At 50.9% G+C, this 21,143-nt stretch overlaps 1 protein-coding gene and 2 long non-coding RNA genes across 3 annotated transcripts; 1 reads left to right on the top strand and 2 right to left on the bottom strand.

Annotated features, from left to right (window-relative positions):
* The first annotated feature begins 302 nt into the window (after nucleotides 1-302).
* LOC134143029 (uncharacterized) lies at nucleotides 303-5,628 on the top strand. The gene is made up of 2 exons (XR_009959004.1): nucleotides 303-352; nucleotides 5,134-5,628. It is a non-coding gene; the product is annotated as an uncharacterized LOC134143029 (long non-coding RNA).
* A 1,347-nt stretch (nucleotides 5,629-6,975) lies between these two features.
* LOC134143043 (uncharacterized) lies at nucleotides 6,976-9,805 on the bottom strand. The gene is made up of 2 exons (XR_009959015.1): nucleotides 9,457-9,805; nucleotides 6,976-7,306 (listed from the first exon to the last, which is right to left on the bottom strand). It is a non-coding gene; the product is annotated as an uncharacterized LOC134143043 (long non-coding RNA).
* A 4,584-nt stretch (nucleotides 9,806-14,389) lies between these two features.
* Nucleotides 14,390-15,222, bottom strand: C7H10orf95 (chromosome 7 C10orf95 homolog). The gene has a single exon (XM_062580400.1). The coding sequence runs from the start codon at nucleotides 15,220-15,222 to the stop codon at nucleotides 14,548-14,550; it is 675 nt and encodes a 224-aa protein (XP_062436384.1). The 3' UTR covers nucleotides 14,390-14,547.
* Between the last annotated feature and the right edge of the window lie 5,921 nt (nucleotides 15,223-21,143).

The following is a 21,143-nucleotide window of genomic DNA, read 5'->3' as shown; positions in this document are numbered from 1 at the left end:
CTCTCATCTTTCTGCTAAAGGTTACCACTGCTTTAGATCACCTATGCTAGCATTGTGCAATTGTTCCTTACACATTTCCATCAAACAGAGTTTACATAGTTTAATAAACAGATTTTTTTTGCCATCAGAGTGTTTTTACTGTGTTATGTGCATTGGAGGCAGGAGCAGATCATGGGCAGCTCAGCTGGCAGGCAGAGGGTGATGACAAGTGCCTGGACTGGCAGCCTTTTTGGCTAGCACAGCCAGATCCAGAAGAGGACACAGTCACGCTCTACAGAAGCAGACGACTTTCTCTCCATAATAGTTTGCACAGGGTGTGCAGGCAGCAGCCAGCCCCTCACATCTCAGCCAGGTAAGGGGCTAAGTCTGACTGTGCTCGGTTTCTTGCAATGCCCAGAAACAAAAGTCTTCCTCTGCATGTTCTAGCTAACAGCTCTGCCTCATGTGTGGTTCACACTAATCAAGTTTCCAGAAGTTAATTCATCTTCCCTTAAGCTCTGTTGAGGCTGACAGAAATGACTTGCCTCCAGCAGGCTGTGCATGCTCTCTCCCCCCAGCACCCAGCCCCTTTGAGAGGAACAGGCTGTACACTTGCAGTGTGCTTTTCTTCCCACTTTTCTGCCCTCACCGTGAACCTTCAAAGGAGAGGAACCTAAACCACTTCCTTGTCCGCCAAGGAATGTGTTTGCTCACTCCCAAACACTCAAAGCTTGATTCTTTCACTATTGTTTTATGTTTCTCATAGAGCACTGTAAGTGTGTGTGCATGAGAGGGTGTAAACCAGCTGCCTGGGGAAGAGCAGAGACTTGCTTTCTCCCCAGCAGCAACAAGCACTAAAGCCCAGCCTCTTGCAAGAAAGAGAAACTGAAGAGGAGACTTAATTACCATAGAGCACAGTCTGAAAAGAAACCAGCTACTAAGAAGTATCTTAATTTTGTGCTATTATCTATGATGGGAACTAATGATTAGGACCAGAAACTAGACAGATTGAAATGAGAAGACAGTCAGAGGAAAAATAGCACTGGTGGTTAACCAGCAGAGCAAATCATTAGCAGAAGCTCTGGCTTTCCTATTTCCCGATATCTTCAGGCTTGTCTTTTTGGAAAAAAATTGTGCCTTAGTTTAACATAAGCAGCTAATATTACAAGGAACACAAAGCAAGCAAAAAAATGGGAGCTCAGTCTGATGTCTGCTTGTTTGTTAGCTCTATGAGCTCTAAAATAGAGAAATAAAGGGGATTTCCCTAGCATCTGTCCTTGCACAGGGCTGCTGTGCCCACAGAGCAGTAGGTGCTTGGGCCCATGAGGGGCCTTTCCACTTCTGACCACTTCATCTATACAGCAGCTTGCAGTGTGTTCAAAACATGTGCCAGCTAGTGCCACATCCAAAGCCCAGCCCTTCTGCTGTTCTCGTTTCAGAAGTTTCCAATTCTTCTCCCTGCAGTTCCATATGAGCAACCATCCCAGGCAGAACTTATCCCAGGCATCCCCCACACTTGTTTATCCCTTTTGCTGCTATACAAACTTCATGCTTATAGTTCTCTGTAGTTCAACAGTTAACAGATTAGACAAGGGTCCCTTCAGCATTTGTCACATGTTCTGGTGTTCCAGACACATTAAAAAACAGGTTTCTCTTGCCAGAAAATAAAAGGCAAAGGTAACTTTTTATTACAAATACCAGTAAGAAACTCCTACAAAGGAAGATTTCACTAGCAATTTCTTCTCCCCACTATTCTGGTTCCTCTGCTGTTGAGACAAAAACAGAAATCAAGTACTTTTATGAAGCCACCTCACAACTACAAAGCAGGAAAGCCATTCTTGAGCATATGTTCCCATCTCACACCAAACCACACTCTGCCTTTAGCTTCCACAGCATTAGCAACCCAAATGGCACAGCAGACAGTGGTTTTGAGCAGCACTTTCATAAGCCACAGACACTATTTGATGCCATTCTTTGCTTGATGCCATAAGCTGAGCAAGCAAAGCCAAACTTCGCATCAAAGGGTCTGATCACAACACCCAGCAGAGCAAGAGCTGGATCAGCCAGAGGGCCACGCTGGCCCCGGCAGCATCTAACTCTGGAGGCTCCTCTGACCCTAGAAATGTGGGGCAGCCCTTTCTACAGGGGCCACAGTCAGGAAGGTTTTGCTCATCTAAGCAGTGCCAGCCAATTCATATTTGTATATAAGCTCAAGGGGGGGGGGGGAAGGAAGGAGCTCCTAAATGGAAAATTGCCAAAGGCAAACTCAACACAGCTCATTTGCACAGGGTTCAACATCTCTTACATTTCCCCTACCATACCACTTTCATTAAGGCTCTAACAACTAAGGGACAAAAACCCTTCAAAACTACACCTTGGAGACACAAATGGATTTTTCCACTCAGAATATGGGCAAGATAAATGCTGCTAAGAGGAAGCAATTAAGCTTAGAAGAGACTTTACAAGAATAGGAGCTCTCAAGATTTGTGTGTTTTCATAACCTAAGAGGAAATATTAACTTAATCCTAAGGATTCAGAGTACAAGTGATTTCTAAAATGATTGGCCTCCTCCTCCCAGTTACTGTTTACTGAAGTGCAGATGAGAGACTGCAATTCCTTGATCTGAACTGGAATTGAGAACTTCAGTTTTCAAAGAGGTGATAAACATGATTCTCTTGTCTATTCCTAATGCTACTTGCTCTCCTACATGACACTGAAACAAGCCTAATTAGGGTTTCTTTTTTCACTCACCTATAAACTTGTGCTGACAATACAAGGAAAATGATGTCTTCTCTTATCACAGGAACAAAGCCACCTGCTAATGCTGTGAAATCCTTAAGGTTGAACTGCAAAAGTACTAATGAACCTTTCTGGGAGACACATCCAGCATGAGTGGGTTGATATTTACCTTATCTCTACAGCAAGTATTGGCTTTCTCTTCCCTTACCTTTATGTTGTAAGAATTCCCTGAGCAATATTTCCCTCAAGTTCCCTCCTAAGGCATTCCTGGAGTTTTCCCACTCCTCTCCATTTACATCAGGCTTCTGGGGATGAAGCCATTGATCATCTTTTCATTCCAGCATACCAAGGTATTACAAGGTAGGATGAGACAAGACTCAATGCACTGCCTTCTTGCTTGATGAGATCATATGGAGACCATCCTTGACAAGTGCTTTTCATCTACACTACTAAAATCTTTGAGGACACAGATTTTGCATCTTCCCCCCCCCCCCCCCCTCCGGATACAAACATGTGCAGAGTATACTGGCCCAGGCTGCCACTGCTTCTTGTCTGAGCTGCTTTGTATATTTGGCCTACACATGGCATAGCCCATGTCTCATGACAAACCAGATTTATTCAAATGCCATGTGATAAAACACCTATACACAAAATTGAGTGCAAAGGCAGAGGGGATCCTGGTTGGAGACGCTCTTTGCCATCAGCAGGGTGCCTCTGGCAGGTCTCAGAAGTGTATTACAATGCACCTTCGAATGAGCTCATTTATTAGGGCAAGACAAACCAAGGGACTGGGAACAGGCTAAATCCACTGCTGCTCTGGCCAGATGACAGTGGTGCATGGGCCAGGACACAAGGGGAGCTGCAATATCTACCCATACACCACACCCTGCTCGAGGCAGTGGGAAGGGTACTGAGGAAAAGCATCCTGCCTTTATCACCTTAAGGCCCCGAGCAGTCCCCATCCCTGCAGTGCTATTGTCACCCACAAACACACATGAAGCTTTTTGCCCTCCCTGCCTTTCCTCTCCAAGTTAGAGGCACTTCAAGACACAGGGCTTGTCCTGCCCACTTCACACCTGGAACCAGCTGTGAGAGCGTTGCTTGGCAGCAGAAACTGCAGCAGAGACAACTGTGGAGAAAAAACCTCCAAGCACCATATTTTCAAAGGCTTTGAAAACACTTTGAACCTAAAGAAGTTGAGTTTAGATTTGCTATAAAAGTCTTATAGAACCATTCTTTAGCAAACAGCTGTAGTAAAGTCACACAGATGAGCTCCTGATGAACACCCTCCTGGCTTTGCTGCATACCCACACAGTGCCCGTTGACAGCATGGCTGGGAGACAGTGGGCAGGAGCAGCTAAGTTTGCAGCAAGACTTTGAACAGCTTGAAGCAGGGAAGGCTGAGATGCCTTTTTAATGCTTACCACACTGATGAGGGCCAGAGCAGGCACCACAGAGAGCATTTTAATCCTCCACTGCCAGCAGGGCACACCAAGAAGGAGCAGGAAGAAGGGCCCAGAGATGGTGCTCATCTAGTTAAAAGCAAATCCATCTTGCACGCCTTGAAGTGCCTTGATTTTCTGTGGTAAGAGCTGTCACATGCATGCAGCTCCTCAATCTCAGGGAGAAGTGTAATCAAGTCAAGAAAAATCACCATCTTAACCGTGCAGTAACTACATGCTAATTTCTCAGAGTTAACCAGCTCCCTCTCAGGTCACTGAGCCCAGGAGAGACTAACCAGCATTTCCAGATCAGCTCCTGGCATGGTGTGCATGCTGAGACACCGCTGGCAGCATTAATGTGAGCATGCAGCCCTCTAGTGCCCACTCTCAGCCATGTCTCAGCAGGACCGTGTTGTCACCACTTGTGGCCATGTCCCTGCAGGGCTGTCACATTTTCTTACCCCTTCGCCCTGGATGGTGCATGTCATTCCCAGAACCACTCTCACAGGATGGACTTTGCTGGAGTCTGTTGGATTACTCCTGAACACACAGCAGCCACCACCAGGCACTTACTCTCCGATGGCTTAGGAAATCAAAGTTGAAACTCCCAGAGGCAGGAAGGACCCTGGCTCCCCACATGAGAGATTCAGCTGTAGGCCATCTCCAGGCCGAACTAGTCTCAAAATCAGCATCTGGGACTTCTTTTCTGCAGTTAAGCCCTCTCTTCACAGCCTCCAGAGTTGCTACTATGCCATGCTCTTCAGCTGTGGCCAGGCAAACCTCCCCCCCAGGGCCCATAGCACCTTTTTCCTAGTTTTACGGCTTTCAGCCTGCCCACAGACTCTGCTCCAGCACTTCCCTCTATTTCTGGGGACACAGGTCCTTCCAGCCACAGACCCTTCTTTAACAGACAGGGCCAATATATTTGTGTTTGACAAACAAAGGATAACATCTCCATCACCATCCTTTCCAGGTCCTCCTGCTTGGCCACAAGTACTGAACATCTCCTCTTCACCTGATCCACGAGCTCCAGGTTTAAACACAAGGAAGCCCCATGTCTACTTGAGATACCTGCTTCAGCTTCACTGCTGCTGCACTTCAAAGCTCCCCTGGGATGCCTCAGGCTCCAGCTGCTTGCATCAGCAGGTATAGCTTTATCAGCTCAAAGGAGACCAGAGCCAGGTTGGCATCAAGCAGGGCTGCAGCTGGAGACACCCTGCTACCACACAGCTACAGTTCTGTGTAAGGTCAGCCCTTTGCCACCCATGCAGAGCACAGGGTGGCTGTTCCCACCTCTGCCTGGGACCTCACCTGACTTTTAGAAGCAGATCTTTTCCCCTTTGTATAACTTGCATCTCTTCTTACCTTCTGCTTTCACTCCTGGCAACTTTCTGAAGAGCCTAGAGCATACCTCCAGGAGAGCACCAGCTAACCCCAGAGTCACATTAAGGACCCTGCAGCAAGTTACTGGCTTGGTCTCCTGTGACTTTTATTTGCTGACAACAGGCGCCCCGCAGTCTCTCCTTCCCATCTCCCATTGGCAGATCCTAATGAGGGCCAGACCTGGTCCCTGATGCTCTCCAGCTGCTGATCAGCTCCAGCATCACCTTTCCCCTTCTGCTACAGCCCTTGGGGCACAGCCCAAAGGTCTCCACTCTGCACAGCTTGTTTCAAGGACACATTCATTAGCCTGAGTGATGCAGCTGGAAGATAACAGGGGCATCTGTGGACACATAAATTGTTTCTCAGCCATCATTTGTACTAGATGGCAGTAATGTTTGCTAGCATGCTGTGCTGAGACACAGGGTTCAGTGGGGCAGCCTGAGCCTCTGCCTGGCACATGAGGGTACCTGAGACACCCCGTGAGGGATGGCAGAGAGATCAGAGGACCTCAAGCAGACTCAAGTCCTTCCGGAAGCCAGGTGGAGCAGCACAGGGCATCTCCAAGGGCTCTAGACCCTGTGCTTGGGCAGCTGGGTCAAGGCCCAGGTGTCCTGCTTCTCATTGCTGTAGCTACCCCCTCGCCGGGGGTTCAGCCGCTAGAGGGAGGCATGGGAGACTCGGACAGCGTGCGCAGCTCCGGTGCCATCCGACGGGTGCCAGAAGCGGACGCGGGAGCTGATCTCCCACCCTGCGGGGGTGACGCCGGCGATCCCATCCTCCTCCAATGCTGCAGGGCGCCCGGCCCTGCCGGCTCCTGGCAAGCGGGGAGCCGCGGGGTGGGGGGACGCGTTGCCTTCAGTGTCTCCACGGGTGCAGAACGAGATGCGGTGGGGGCACATGTCGTCCCCAGCCTGACTCCTGTGCACCCGCCAGCTCCTGGTGATTTGGGGAAATTCACTCGATTTCTGTTCTGTGTTGCCAGGGATCTCAAAGGATGGGAAAAGCTGTGGCAGGATCAACAGGCTGGCGCGGGGGGAGAGGGGGAAGGGGGCCATGCTCCGAAAGGCGGCAGAGAGGCCGAGTGCTGCTCCGCTTTGCTTCCTCACCGCTTGAAAGCCACGAAAATGCGCAATGGAGAGGCAGAAGCAGCATGATGGCTTGTCACGGCGGGGCTGGCCGGGTGCCAGGCCGGGTGCCAGGCCGAGTGCCCCACGCTGCGGGGTGAGCCTCAGCGGCTGCTCCCACAGCTCTGCCCGAGGGACCACCTGGGAACAAAACCCGCCAGCCCATCCCCCTGGCGTCAGGCCCGGAGCCGCAACCCAGCCGCTTTGCCCCACTCGCACCCCTCTCAGTGCCCGTTTCGCCCTGCTTTCTCCCGAGGCAAGGCGCACACCGGCCCAAAGGGTGAAATGGCCAGGCTCGGGAGCCAGCAGCGGGCTGCCTGCTTTTTTATTATTATTATTAAAAAAAATGGACAAAAAGTTTGGTAGGAAACCTACAGTTCAGCCTGCAAAGGAGCAAAGCAGCGGCAGCGCTTTGCCCTGCCGGGCTGAGCCGGGTGAAGCTCGGGCTCTCCCCTCTCTGCTCGGCCGGGAAAGCCCCCCGGCTTCCCGGGAAAGCAGGCGCCCCGCGCCCACGCTCCCCACCGCGGAAGCACGGGCTGCTCCCCCTCGCGCCGGCCAGCCGCGTCCTGGTAGTGACGGTGCCACTGGCCCGGGGATGCCGGTCTCTCCCTCCCCCGGCTTCCTCTTTTCTCAGAAAGCCTGGAAACCAAAGGTGAAAGAAGTGGGTGGAAACCGCGCGCGTCGCCGTCCAGGAAGAGAAGTGAGTAAGGCGGCTGCAATATTTAACAGCGCCGGCTGTCAGCGGCTCGCAGCGGCGCTTCGACGAGAGCCGCGGCCAGGCCACGGAGCCGCCTGGTAAGTAAGCGCCGGGCTCGGCTGCCGCCGCGGAGCGCGGGCGATGGGAACGTGCTCGTGCCCCATGCCCGGCAGAGGCGGTGGGAAGGGGAGGAAGAGGAGGAGGAGGCGGCACCACACCCTGCGGGGCACCAGCGTCTTCAAACTTATGGTACCTTTTTTTTTTTTTTTGCAAGATCAGACCTGTTCTGCTAAGGTCTTATGTTTCGGTGGTGGCGGGGGGGGGGGGGGGTTGCATGTGTAACTACTTCTGCAGGCTTCCTTTTCGGTGGGAGGGGAGAAGCAATTTGGATTAATGCCCCAGCCCCTTGTCTAATCAGTAGCTCCTTTGCTAATTAGCCTGTGCCAGAATGAGGGCACTGATTTCCTCCTTTTTTTTTTTTTTTTTTTTTTTTCTTTCAGCCAAATAATGCAGGAAAGGGAGAGCAGGTGAAGGCCAGAAAGAGCTACAGCTCCCTGGCAGTTTGGATTGAATTTGTGCAGGCAAAACTGCCCCCCTTTCCCCCCCCCCCCAGCACAAGTCACTGTGCTGGTCAAATCCCTGCGTGGGAAAACGGCACCCTCGGTGCCCCCGTCCATCCTGCTCCGCTCCCCACGGGTCAGGGCGGCACTGACGCAGGCTCAAAACCTCGGGAAGAGCCGGGGCGCTCCGCGGGGCGCCAGCGGGCCGGGCACGAGCTGCGCCCCCAAGCACCCGGTCTGCGGCAGCGGTCGCTCCCGGCCCACTGCCGCGGCGGGACCCCGCTCGGCCGGGCCAGGCCGTAGCGTCTCCGGAAAGCTCCCTTCCTGCCCCGCTTCCTAACGAGCCACCTCGTTAGCGCCGCTTCCTCAGCGCAGCGGCCTGCACAGGGAGGAAGATGAGGAGAGGGAGGAAGAGGAGGAGGAAAGGCGCTCACTGCACTTTTCTGAGCTTGCCGGGGGCTGGTGGATATGGCAAGTCTCCGCCACGGGGGTCTGCAAACCAGCCCGGTGGGCAGCCGGGTCCCTGGGCCGCCTCTCCCGCGCCGGCACTGCCTCGTGGACGTGACCAACAACCCACCGCAGTCCCCGAGATGTGCCGGGGGCCAGGACCTGCTGCCGGGGGGCCCCGGGTTTTGCAGCGGGGCTCAGCTCGCCGGGACACTTGCCTCCCGCCGTCTGGGGGTGAGGAAAGCCGCTGAGCTTCAGTTTTGTGCTGAACCAACCAACCAAACAAAAAAAAGTCTTCAAGTCTTTCCATGCATTTTGCTTACCAGCTTAGACTCTAGGTTTGGCTGAAAATGGACCTACCAAAGTTCGACCTGCCTTGGTCCTGCCAAGGACCTAGCCTGCCCACAGCGTCTGCACCTCGGGGGCCGCTCGCAGCAACCCAGCGCGCAGGAGCCCTCGCTCCAGGCCAGGACACTGCGTCGTGCCACAGGAGCACTGGGGTCCAGCTTCGGGAGCTCTTGGCCCCTCCATCGTGCCCCGCTGCACCAACGTCCTTCTGGTCTCCCAGGCATGGATTTATGGAGAGAGGGAAGGGAAGGACCAAGGGGCTTTATCTTCCCTGCCCAGAAGTGCTAGCACCTCCCACGTGTCTCAGCAGAAGACCACGGTACCACTGGGCATCCAGGACTTTGGACGCTGGAAAGAGGCTCCCCTTGGGGGAGGTGGGGACCAGGGTCAGCTGATGACCAAGCTCACATGAGGTCTTCAGCCCAAACCAGAGGGCTGGGGGCAGGGGGAGCAAGGAGCTTAATGCGTTAAGGTGTTGGATGCACCCGAACAGCCCGGCTTGCTCCAGGCAGAGACTCGATCCCTCACGTCTGCTGCATCGGCTCCCTGCCAGCAAAAGCTTCGGGCAGCTGGAAAGAACCAGGCTCGGGGGTGGGGGTGTTTGGGAAAGGCTTTCTGCCTGCTCGTTTTAAACTGCAGAATTACCTCTGTCCTCCTCGAATCCTAAACAGACAGGCTCCCCTGTGGCTTCTGGTCCACCCACGTTAGCAGCTGCTGCGCAAACTATTTCCACTCACCCACTAGCTGGTGCCTCCTCGCGCCAGGCATTTCCCCCAGCGCAGGCATCGGTCCGAGGGGACCGGGGCTGAGAGGCGCTGCTGGGAGCCCTGCACACCCCACGAGCGCCGAGCTGCTCGGCTTCCTCTCGACGCCCAGGGCTTGGCTTTCCCTCTTCTGGATGCGTCCAAGGAAGAGCAGGTTCAGCCGAGGGATGCGCTGCCTCCCCGCAGCAGACCTGCACGAGGCAGATATACCCAGGAAGGATTCCTCAGGCTCCTGTGAATAACGGGCACATCTGGAAGAAACGGGATTTTTCTTGCAGCTCCAGCAGCTTCCTGCAGCTCAGGGCCGATCTGAAACTTTACGGTGGCTCCAAATGACAGGACGACACGTGGGAAAAAAAAATAGCAGCCAGCTTGAGCAAAGTTTCCAAATAAAGACACTGCTGCATGTGCTACATCTGGGGCAGAGCGAGAGGTGCCAAGGCCCTCTCCTTGCAGCGGTTCCCAGTTGCAAAAATCTGTGTCAGCTGCATTGTGTCATCAATATAATTAGCTCTTTCTATTTTTTCCTGCTTGCAGATGGAGACACAGCCGGCTGGGGCCATGGGAAGCCAACTTGTGCTGGCTGCTTGGCTTTGAGAACTGAATTCCATAGGCGTTAAAGCATCCAAAAATGCCCTATGGATTCAGTTCTGCAGCTGGGCAGCAAATAAGCTTCAAGACGAGCGAGCAGCTGTGAGCTCTTCCTGCGCGGAAAGCACAACTCTTTGCTCCCGCGCAGGGAAAAGATGGTGGGGATGGAGGTGAGTTATGGCCACCACAGCAAACCTTGTGTTCAAAGGGTGTTTTTAACAGGCTTTCTCTCAAGCACCCATGGCTGGAGAAAGCGGTGGGGGGGAAAGCCCAGTTATAAAGGTTTCTTCTTTCTGGAAGTGGAGTGGCACTTCAGAAAATAAATAAATATCTTGCTGTCCGCTGATTTATTGCATGTGATTGTAAACCTGTGCTAAAAATATGTCCTCAGAACAACAGCCTGGGTGTGCCCAGCAATCTCCCGTACAGAGTCTGGGCAGCAAAACCAAACAAAACTTCGGAGAAGATAAACAGACCAGGCCCAGTAAAGTTAAGGGTTGTGTCCACTCCCTCCCCTCCGTCCCTGGAGATGTCCCCAGTGGGAAGGCTGTGGGCACAGAAAGCCAGGAAGAGCCTGTGGCAGGTATTTGGGCAGCTCAGCAGCGTTCCTGCATGGAAAGCTTTAGTAGAGGCAACTGGCTCTTTTTCCACCTCTTACACCTCTGCGATACTTTGGCCAGCTGCCTCGAGTTTCAGTGTTTTCCATTGCAATGCAGTGCAAAGCCATCACCTGGCATTTACTGGCCGGAAGGGTGACATTCAGGATAAAGTATCGTGTGGGTCTGGGTAATGCATGTAGCATCTGATCAGCAGCAGCAGACTAACCCCGTGCTCCTTCTCTCCTTTCCTAGCTGGTCTCATGTGAACCAGCCTCTTCTTAGCACCCCTTCCTCGCCCCCGCTGGGTCTCCACCACGCTTAACCCGTAGCCACGCAGCCCTCCCAGGGCTGTTTCCAGCTCCGACAGCCCGGTCGCATCTATAAAGGTTGTGGGATACTCAGCCACAGGTCTCCTACTAGCACAGGATGCTCCACTTAGCCAGGGAAGAGTGAGAAATTATGACAGGAATTGCTGCTTTTTTTTCCCCCGTACTGGCAACTGAGGGCAGAACTGATTAGCTGCCAGCCGTTAGCGGCTGGACTCCCAGGCAGGGAGGTCTATTCAGCCCCGTTCAGTAAATGCCTTTGCTGCTGTTTGTAACGCAGCCAAGAAACATCAACTCAGCTTCAGGTTTCTGCAGCAGTTTGTCTGCTTCAGGCCTGTCACCGCTTTATCTGGGCGCAACATTTAGCCATTTCCAAGAAGCCGTTTGGGGAACGGGAAATCCAGATCATTGCTGAGGCATTCTGGCAGTTGCTTAAATGAAGAAACGCGAAAGAATTGCTGCATAAATTTAGAAAAAAAAAAGCCACTTACTTGCCCTTCATAGAAATTCAGAGTCCCTAGGGCCCCCAAGTCCATCCTCACAGACTCTCTTCATTGCCATACAGACCAGGAGTCCAGTTTCCTTCTGTACTAAAAAGCTTTTCTCCCCCACTGCCAGTCTGGGGAAAGCTATAGGGGGACAGAAGAGGCCTTCTATTCCCCCTGTATATTCAGAAAGTCCTTGCTATCCCATAAATAGAAAGCTGCCAGGCAAAAGCCAAACTGAGGCAAGTCAACGTGATGCAGAAGGGCCCATCAAGGCTGTGCAAGAGGAGCAACTCAAAAGTTATGCCTGAAGTGGCAAGCAGGACTTGCTGGGGAAACTACTCGCAGTGCAAGTAGGGTCCAAACATCTCAAAGGAGACTGAACTTGCACAGAGACTGTGACAGAGACTGTTTTAGCATCCTACCCTTGTCCAGAAATGTCAGAGGACTCACAGTCATGCCTTGCAACCAAATCCCCTGCCTGAGCTAGCGTCCCACCAGGAAAAAGGGCTTACAGCTCCGTTAGCCAGGGCACATTAGTCAGCTTCAGAGGTCCCAATTATGCTGGAAATCACAGCACCAAAAGAAACTTAAAGCTCAAGAGCAACCTAAAAAACTCTGGAGCAAATAAAATGCCAGGTTAAAAACTGCAATAGAGCAGGAAAGGCAACAGAGTGAAGTGGGGTAGGCCAGGTTGCCGCTTATCTTCATCTGGCCACCAGCAAGTTTGTGTGCTGCTGATATCCTCCTTACCAGCCCCGCTTCCTCCTTCACCGAGCCTCTGCCTCTCCCAGAGCACGTGCCGGACCCTTCTGGGAAGTCCACGGGCCTGTGCGATTCAAGACAGCTGTGAGACCTCTGCTCCATCTAGCCTCAGACATCAGGAGGGGGAAGAGGCAAAGGAAAAAAAAAAAAAAAAAAAAAAAAAAACTGACAGCCCAATAGGGTTTGCTAAGGGCACCTCTGGGGTGCCCTGGGGTGAATCCTTACTGCAGTACCTTTTCCACACAAGTTGTTTTTAATAAGTTAAAAACTTCCTCCTCTCCTGAAGACCAAAAAAAAAGCAGCCATAGTCTTTGCATAGAATGGATGAGGTTGGAAGGGGCCTCTGGAGATCATCTAGTCCACCCCCCCATCCCCTGCTCAAGCAGGGTCACCTAGATCACATTAGACAGGATTGCACCTAGGCAGGCTTTGAATATCTCCAGAGAAGGAGACTCCACAACCTCTTGGGGCAACCTGGTCCAGTGCTCTGTCACCCTCACAACAGAGAGGTTCTTCCTCATATTCAGAGGGAACATCCTGTGTTTCTGTTTGTGCCTATTGCCTTGTGTCCTGCTGCTTGGTACCACTGGAAGAGTTCAACCCCGTCCCCTCGACACCCTCCCTTCAGATACTTGTACACATTGATCAGATCCCCCCTCAGGCTTCTCTTCCCCAGGCTGAAGAGGCCCAGCTCTCGCAGCCGTTCCTGCTAGGGCAGATGCTCCAGCCCTCGGATCATCTTCGTAGCCCTATGGTGGACTCTCCCCAGTAGCTCCATGTCTCTCCTGTACTGGGGAGCCCAGAACTAGATGCAGTATTCCAGCTGTGGCCTCACAAGGGCTGAGTAGAAGGGCACAAAGTTGCTCTATTCTCTTGGCTGCTCTCAGGGACCATGTACGGGCTTTGACACCTGTAACGCGTTCCCCCTCACCCTCCAAACACACCCAGTGCTCCGACAGAACAGTTATCTAAGGGCCCAGAGCGTTTAAACTGCGCAAAGTTAGCAGACTCCAAGTGGCAGGTGCCATGGTCAGAGGCTCACTCCAAATCAGCCTGCACCACTTGAAGCCCTTTCCTGCCATTTATGATAACCAAGGCCTTCTGCTCATGCCCACTTCAGAACAGATGGCAAGCACAAGACACTGAATTCCTGCAACTCAAGAGCTAAAATTTAAGCTGCACATTGAATAAAGCAAGTACCTCAAGGGACACGTGAGTCAGGGATGAAGTTTCCACGGCATCCCACCATTAGGGACAGCGCTCAGTTACAAACCACAGCAGTGAAGGAGACACTTAACTAGAGGAAGGGAGCAAGCCACAATTTGCAAAGAAACAGCTTTGCAATGTGTATTAGCAACTTTGTGTCATGCACAGAAGAGACTGTTGTCTGGTAGCTAAAAAACAACAAGGATGGCTATTTGCACTTGGGTTTTTTATTGTTTATTAATAACAATTAAAAGGTATAGAAGTCTGTAAGCTAGTGCCTCACACCCCTCCAGGTTTCCACAGCTTTCTGAAGTTCACCCTTCCAAGAGACCAACCTGTTGAAGCACTGTGCTTCACACAGCTCCAGTAACTTGACTGCAGAATCAGCACCTCCAGAAAGAGCCAAATCAAACCCGAAGTAGGGCCCTGAACAGTGATTTGAACAAGGACACATTGCCAGAAGAACTAAGCACCAGGTTACCAAACATAAACAGACAGGAATACCAAGATCTTCTGCCAGCGTGTAGGGAAGTGTTGTGTACAAGCATCACATAGTGATTAAGCACAACAGTATGGTCATAAAACAGCTGTGACAAGGTATGCAGGCAATCACCCTCTTTACAGTGTTTAAGAGCTTTCCCCTCTGGGACCTACACTGCTTCCAACTTGGAGGAAATTCAGTTTTGGTCTCCTTATGGGACTGCCAGGAAGGGAGCCATCTTCCAGGAACTTCCCTTGCGCAAGGAAGGTAGGACAGACTGCTGTTTGGAAACGCCCCCTCTCCCCACCACCACCACAACCAGGCTGATCACTCAGAGCAGTGGAAAACAAACATTCATTTCAAAGCCAGGACCAAAGGGCTGATCCCAGAGTCAGTCAAGTGTCATGCAATTTCTTCACAGGACGGGCATCGTGCACCACACATTACACCAGGTAAAGCTGCCATAAGCTTGTGGAGGATGGGGAGCAGTTAAAAGCCAACAGGAGTGGTGTCATCCATTGCTTGTACTACTTCCCAGCTGCACCAAGAACAGCTGCCAACTGGCTCCCATGAGGGTTCTGGAGCATCTGCCCAGGAAGTGACTGACTACATCAACGTCTTAATTTCTTTTTCTTCTTCCGGTTCCGGTCTTCACTGCTGTCATCTGCCTCGCTGGCACTGGGGGTCAGAGCCCGCTGGACGACTTTTTTTTCCACTGTGTATTCCTGCTCTCCTACCTTGGGGTCTCCTTTGACCAAGAACTCCCCATTCCTGTAAGTTATGGAGACACTGGTCCGTGGGTAGGTGCCATAAACCCTCCGGAGATCATCCTTCACAAATTCTGGGAGTTCTTTCCTTGGTCCAAACACCTTTCCAAGCTTCCCCCATTGAAGCTCCCCCCTCATTGTGAAGCCTTCCGGCCAAGTGTCTCGATACTGATCTGGCCTCTGATAGGTGGTGTAAGGATTATAGTTTGCATAGGGATTGTACAGAGGGATGGGGACCATAGGGGGAAAGTGCCAGGTGTAGTATGGATGGAAGTAGGGATTGGAGGCACTGTAGAGATGATGATATTCCACCTGATTTCCTGCATAGTCAGGATAGCTGTTCCTGTCTACCACAAACGTGATGGGACGGCTGTAGAGGTTGTGCATGTGGATGGGAGGGAACATCACAGAGCTGTTTGTGTCATCCACTCTCCCAGTTCGCAGTGGTAGGTAGGCACAGGCAGAAGGTGGAACCACAGTCGGGTAATACTCCCGTGGCACAAACCCAGACTGGTACATGGTATAGGAGCTGGAGTTACACAGAGGACATTTCTCCAGAGCAGCTGCAGAGTCTCACAAGCTGTGAAAACAAGACGACAAAGAGCAGAAACAATTTATATTGGTTTCTGTGTGTTCCAGAACCAGACTGGATTTGAAAATCATCCCTAGCACTGTAAACATACCAGCTAATTAACCAAAGGAGCCCCCCACATTTGCTGCTTGCAGGGGCTGTAACATGGAAAGAAGAGACCCACATTGGCAGAAATTGCCTGTTAGCTGCTCAGCAAGGCTCATTATTTAACCCATCCAGCTCTCTGGGACTTACAAGAATGGGAATAAACTGCCATAAACCACTGAGGGCAGAAGACAGCCTCATTTTCAAGACATGTCTTTGCACAGTTGAAAGGTAGACAGACAGACTGCAAGAATCTAAGGCATCCTTGATCAGGCATACAAATGGGGAAAGTGAGCACAAAAGGAAGAGCCTTGAAAATAAAGCAAGCAAAGAGAAGGAAGAGGGGACCCAGCCTGGCCCTGTGGCTGCACCATGCATTCATTCCAGTCAACACGCTGCCTGGACAAGCAGTTCTGTTAACCTTTTAAGCTATCCTCCAGCCCCTCTCTTCCTCCAGCCATATCCAACTTGGAGTTGGTAGAGACAGTCACATTATCAAAATCCTGCTTTCTGTTCCAATTGGGAAACAAGCAATAAAGGCATTCAACATCTCTGCCTCAAGGGAGGGAAGTCAGAAAGATCTCCAAAGAGCACCAGCACTTCCTCTGCAAGCTTTCACGTAAAGGCATCCTATTTTGGTCTCACCAGTTAGCCTTCACATTTAAGGGTGCAATTATTCTGGGGAACTCTGACCCAGAGCTGAACCCAGTTTCTAGCCTGTCACTGCTGGACAGTCCAAGCACCCTTCAGAGTATTAAGCAATGTCCTCTTATGACTCATTAAGATTTCCCCAAGGGCAGGAAGGGAAGCTGTACAGTGTGAGCTATTTTCTTTTTTCCTATTAAAAAGCTTCTTACGAGAGGCAGGAAGAGGCCATGCACAGAGCATAAGGTTTTTCCCACAGTGCACAGATCCTGCACACACTCTTTTTAATATCACCTAAGAGTTGCCTGTCACAAGGGTGTTGACCAAAAAGGAAAGATGAGACTCATTCCTGAGTTCAGTGCTTTCTTCCAGTCTAACAGGAAATTTGGCAGTCCCCTAAGAAGCTGAGAAACAGCCTGCCACCAGCAGTGTGGGTACTACACAATGATTTAAGAAAAGCACAAGTTGTTCTTGTCACTTGAAGTTAGTAAACAGTCCCAGCTCAAGCCTGACTGTCACAGGTGCAGAGCTCCCCTGTACAGGGAACAGCACTAGATTATTAATGTAGACAAGACCACACTGTACCTTTGAACAACAGAGGTGCAGCACAGCACTTGCAGCATGCTTTAGCTTCTGTCTCCCCAGATAGGAGGTAAGAATTAAGAGGTTTGAACTGCTCTGTTAAAGCCTTTTACAAAGAAAGAGCTTGCTTGCTTTGAAGCTGTTTAATTCTAACTGCTTTGACTGAAGTCCACCCAGCTCTGTAGCAGGATATTTCCTGCATTTAGCTCAGCTCAAAAGCTACAGATGGCCTACATACTGTCCACTGGGGCATCCTGCATTTTGACTGACAGCATCAATGCTCCAGGGCCTTCTCTGCAGCCAGGAGAGAGAAAAGAGTCTGTACGCCAACTGTTTAGATGCAAAGAGCACCCCTACCTCTCTTCAACAGCTGGCAGGAGCCAGACCTGTGTAACAGGCCATCTAAACCGCTCAGATTTGAGTGCCCTGAGCACCTTTGTTAGTTGCTTTGATTTCTCACTAAAAGACAATTGTGTTATGCTGGTGGCTCAGCCAGAGTGACTGGCAAGAAGCAACAAACTGAGCAGATAATGAGGGGAATCACTTGAGGAGTGAGCACAGTACAGAGAGCTCCAGAGCAGTACTGCCACATTCCCAACCGCAGAAGCGAAGACACTTCCCTGGAAGCAGATCACCCTGTAGGAGGGTGCTGACAGCTGACACAATGTAGACCACACTTCACAGCCCCAGACAACATTTGCACACCCATCAGGGCAAGCCTGGTTCACCGGCCAAGGCTCTTGCTAACTTTGCTTTTACAGGCTCTACTCCACAGTTGCCTGGGGCTGCCCTGTTCCTGTTTACTTCCCAATGCAGAGCTCCTCCCCTCCTCCTGAATACCAGAGCTCTCCAGATTGCCCTAACAGAGACTTATCTTCACAAGCATCAGGAACCAAGCCCCAAGTCCTGACTTGCAGAGAACAGGCCCTGGTCCTAACTGTTAATTTTGTTGCAGCAGGGTTTTGGTGCACAGAAGGCACAAGGCTCCTGCCCTGCCCCTCCAGAGCTGGAGTCATTTGCTCCAAAGGGCTGCCAATTGCAAGCTGCCAGCATGATTTACCCCATCACTACATCAGTAGCTATCATTCGTGTTGACTCTCTCTCTGCTTCAACTTCCAGAAGTTGTCTTTGGGAGACCATGGTTGGAGGAAAGCCCTGCTAGACTTCACAGCTAACCTAGGGTGCAACAAATTGAGCATGCAGATAGGCTCCAAGAGGGCTAGTACCAACTTGCCTGACCCACCCCATGCTCACTGCAAAAGGAGAGCAAGTAGTACTTCAGGGAAACTGGGTTTGTCAGGAGGGCAATCTTTTGCTAGACCATCAGATGGCTAGAAGTCAAAGTCAACTCCCTTCTCTTCCCTTCCCCCTCCCCCAAAACACATTACTAGTAGTACCCTTTGAAGAAAGGGCCCATCCCCTCTCTCTCTCCTTCTTCACCCACTTCCATCTCTCTAGTGCCAGCAGCCAGAGGCTGCCCTAGCTTTGCAAGCCATGCCTGCAGCTGGGATCAGCCAGCAAACTACTCCTGGCACCAGCAAGTCATTCCTTCAGCTTCTTCCCACCCTGAGCTGCTCCCTGCTTGGAAAGCAGTTCTCTGCTTCCACCATCTGGTCCAAGCTGGGCACTCACCAGCCAAGAAGAAAGCCTGGGTCACCAACACCACTGCAAAGCGGTGGTAGCAGGCAGGCAAGGCAGTGATGCATTAGGAGTAGACAGGCCACACAAGGGGCTCTAGAGCAGCCATGGGCTCTTCACTGAATAAATTGGTCAGTGGCAGAACAGCACTAACTTTTTTTAGCACTTCCAGCCACAGTGCCCCAAGGGTTGTTATGAAAGTATTACAAGTGAGAAATAATTTTCCCACAAATAAAAGTGGGAGGCTGTTGAAAAGTTGGGATAAGTAATTTATGCTCTACTTTACTTCACTTTCAAGAGCAGAAGAGAAACTACAGAAATCTTTAGTGGGAGGGGCATTTCAGATAGGCACACCACCTTCAGGAACAACAGTATGACCAAAGGATGGAGGGGAAACTGGCAGACCTGTCTTTTCAAGCTACCACCCTATCCCTCCCTTTGCTAGTTTCAAGCTCTGCTATGCCTTGGGAAAGAGAAGGGAGAAGTCACCAGATCCATTGCCTAGCACCTGGATGTCCTCAGCTGGAAAGGGCAAAAGAGTCCTTAAAGCTCAAGATGTGCTCTGCTCAGTGCCTCCTTGCTGCTGAGAGCCAGTGATAGTTGTCAGTATTCACGAGCTCCTTGGTGGCACGGACCATGGACAGGGAGGCCCTGCTGCGCCTGGTAGACGAGCCTCCCCCCAGCCTGCAGGCACAGTAGCTACAGTTGCCAGGCAGAGAGCAACAAGAAACCAACCAGAGAGGAAGGCCACAGTGACAAAGCAGCTTCTCCCTTCAAGCCTTTCCAGCAATTTTGGTCATGCTGGAAAAGCCCCACATCTCTGGTGCCAAAGGAGAAGCCAGGCACAGAAGTGGAAAGGGAAAACTCAACAAGGTCACAGCCAGCTGAAATGCAAGAGTCATCTTCACTAAGAGAGAATATACTTCAAACTCTTCCTGGACTTGCCACAGCCAACTCCAGAAATTCCTTCAGCCACCCCTCAGCCATTTGGCAGAGCTTTTCCCACCTCACACTTTTTGAAAGCTGTGCTGTCAGTCTCCCTGAACTGCACCAAAACACCTGATCTGCAGACCAAGCCATGCATCAGCTGAGGTGCTATGGAACAGTCAAGTACTCTTTGGCTTTGTATGCCAAACATTGCACTTGATAGTTCAGCTATACAGAAGCTTAACCACAGAACAGTGGTGGATTCACCTGTAGTAAATATTTCACCACTGTTCTGTAGTTATTTACTACAGGTGAATCCACCACTAATTAGTATTTAATCAGTCATACTAGCCTTGGGCACTTCTATATCTACAGAATAATCTGCCTCCTAGTGTTATAGGAGTGTGGTTTTGCTAGACATCTCTCAAGGCAAAGAGTTTCCACTGTCAGCTAAAGCAAGCTTTAGATTTGGGAAAGTTTTCTGGCAGTTGTGAAACAGGAAGACCAGTTTGAGCTGAACACCTAGGATCACAGGTAGTATTGACACCCATGTCAGACTGCCCAGTCCCTAAGAGAGAAATTAAAACAAGTCTGACTGTAGCATAGACACAGATCAATATAGAAGGTGTGGAGCTTTATAAGAAAAATCTGTAATATCTTGAGATTAGTTCCACACTGACTGTCCAGATATCCACATCTTTCCTTTCCAGGTCTGACAGCCCAGTGAGTGCTACCAAGGTGTTTGCAGCAGCAGCCAAACTGTGGTAGGTTCCATGTCCTCAGGTCACACCGGCAATCTGAGCAGGCCATTTAGATCTCAGCAACTTCCTCAGAGAGCATACTGTAAACCAATACAACTGCCAACATATTCGGTCCACAGGAAGTGACACAATTACCTATTTTATTCCAAGGATTGACCAAGACTATTCTCTGCTCATGCCATTGCCCTGTGATCAGCTCCCAGAAGGACAGAATAAGTAGTTTCTACTTAGATAGGTTTTCCTCTCCACTGTTCCATCACCCAAACTTTTAGACTGTTTCTGGCTTTCTTCCTTTCCTGTTCTTTCCCCCGCCCCACAAAAACCACAGGCCAATTGCCATTGCTCTGTAGCAACTCCCAAGGGTACAGGGATAGTTGAACACTAAGATCAACATTTTCCCTGACCAAGATGATGAAAAAGTCATGAGCTATTTCCAGTTAATCTCCCTTTCTGAGTGGGCTCTGCAGAATGGTTGCCATCTGGCAAAGCCTTTGTCATGGCCTCACTTGGAGGAAGGAATTAGAAAGCTACACACACAACTTCAAAGACTGGAAGCAAGAGGTTAAAAGACAGATATATTCATTCATTCCAGTTAGACAAGCAAGGTCTGCCTACAAATTCCTATGCACTCCCAGCCAGCAAAGCCATGTTATTGCACATTAAGGCCTGTTGAGAGCCTGAATCATATCCATTCATTCACTTAAAGCAGCCACTTTGCCTTTGGCCTGAAACAGCTCCCAGGCAGCTGAGACTCTGCAGTTGACCGAACAAGTCCGTATCTCCCTTGCACACCCCAAGAGGCAGGTCTGCCCTGCACCTGCTGAGGAGCAAGACTTCCTAAAGCATGTTTACCTCAGCCTTCAGACACTCACAGGCACACTGGGCATTTTCCACTCCAGAGTAGTCACGACTTCTGTTCCTCTCTGGAGGCTCTCCCTTACAGTGTGCTAGTCTAGCTAGGAGTAGCACAGGCTAGTAGCAGGAAAAAGGCCTAACAAAAAACCCAACACACCCACACATGTGCACCTTGCATGCACCCCAGACCTCACATGCAGCAGAACACTATAGCTTTGCTCTTCCACCACCAGTACTGATTTATAGGACAGAAGCATTTGCCCGCCTTCCTAAAGGAGATGCTCTTGCTCAGCCTCAGAGGCCTGGCAGCAACATAGAAATGCAAATACAATGCAACAGCTTGTTACAGAGCAGAT

The sequence above is a fragment of the Rhea pennata genome, chromosome 7, assembly GCF_028389875.1.
Source record: "Rhea pennata isolate bPtePen1 chromosome 7, bPtePen1.pri, whole genome shotgun sequence".
Lineage (NCBI taxonomy): Eukaryota > Metazoa > Chordata > Aves > Rheiformes > Rheidae > Rhea > Rhea pennata.
The sequence above is the reverse complement of the archived record's forward strand: the minus strand, read 5'-3'. Positions and strand labels throughout refer to the sequence as shown.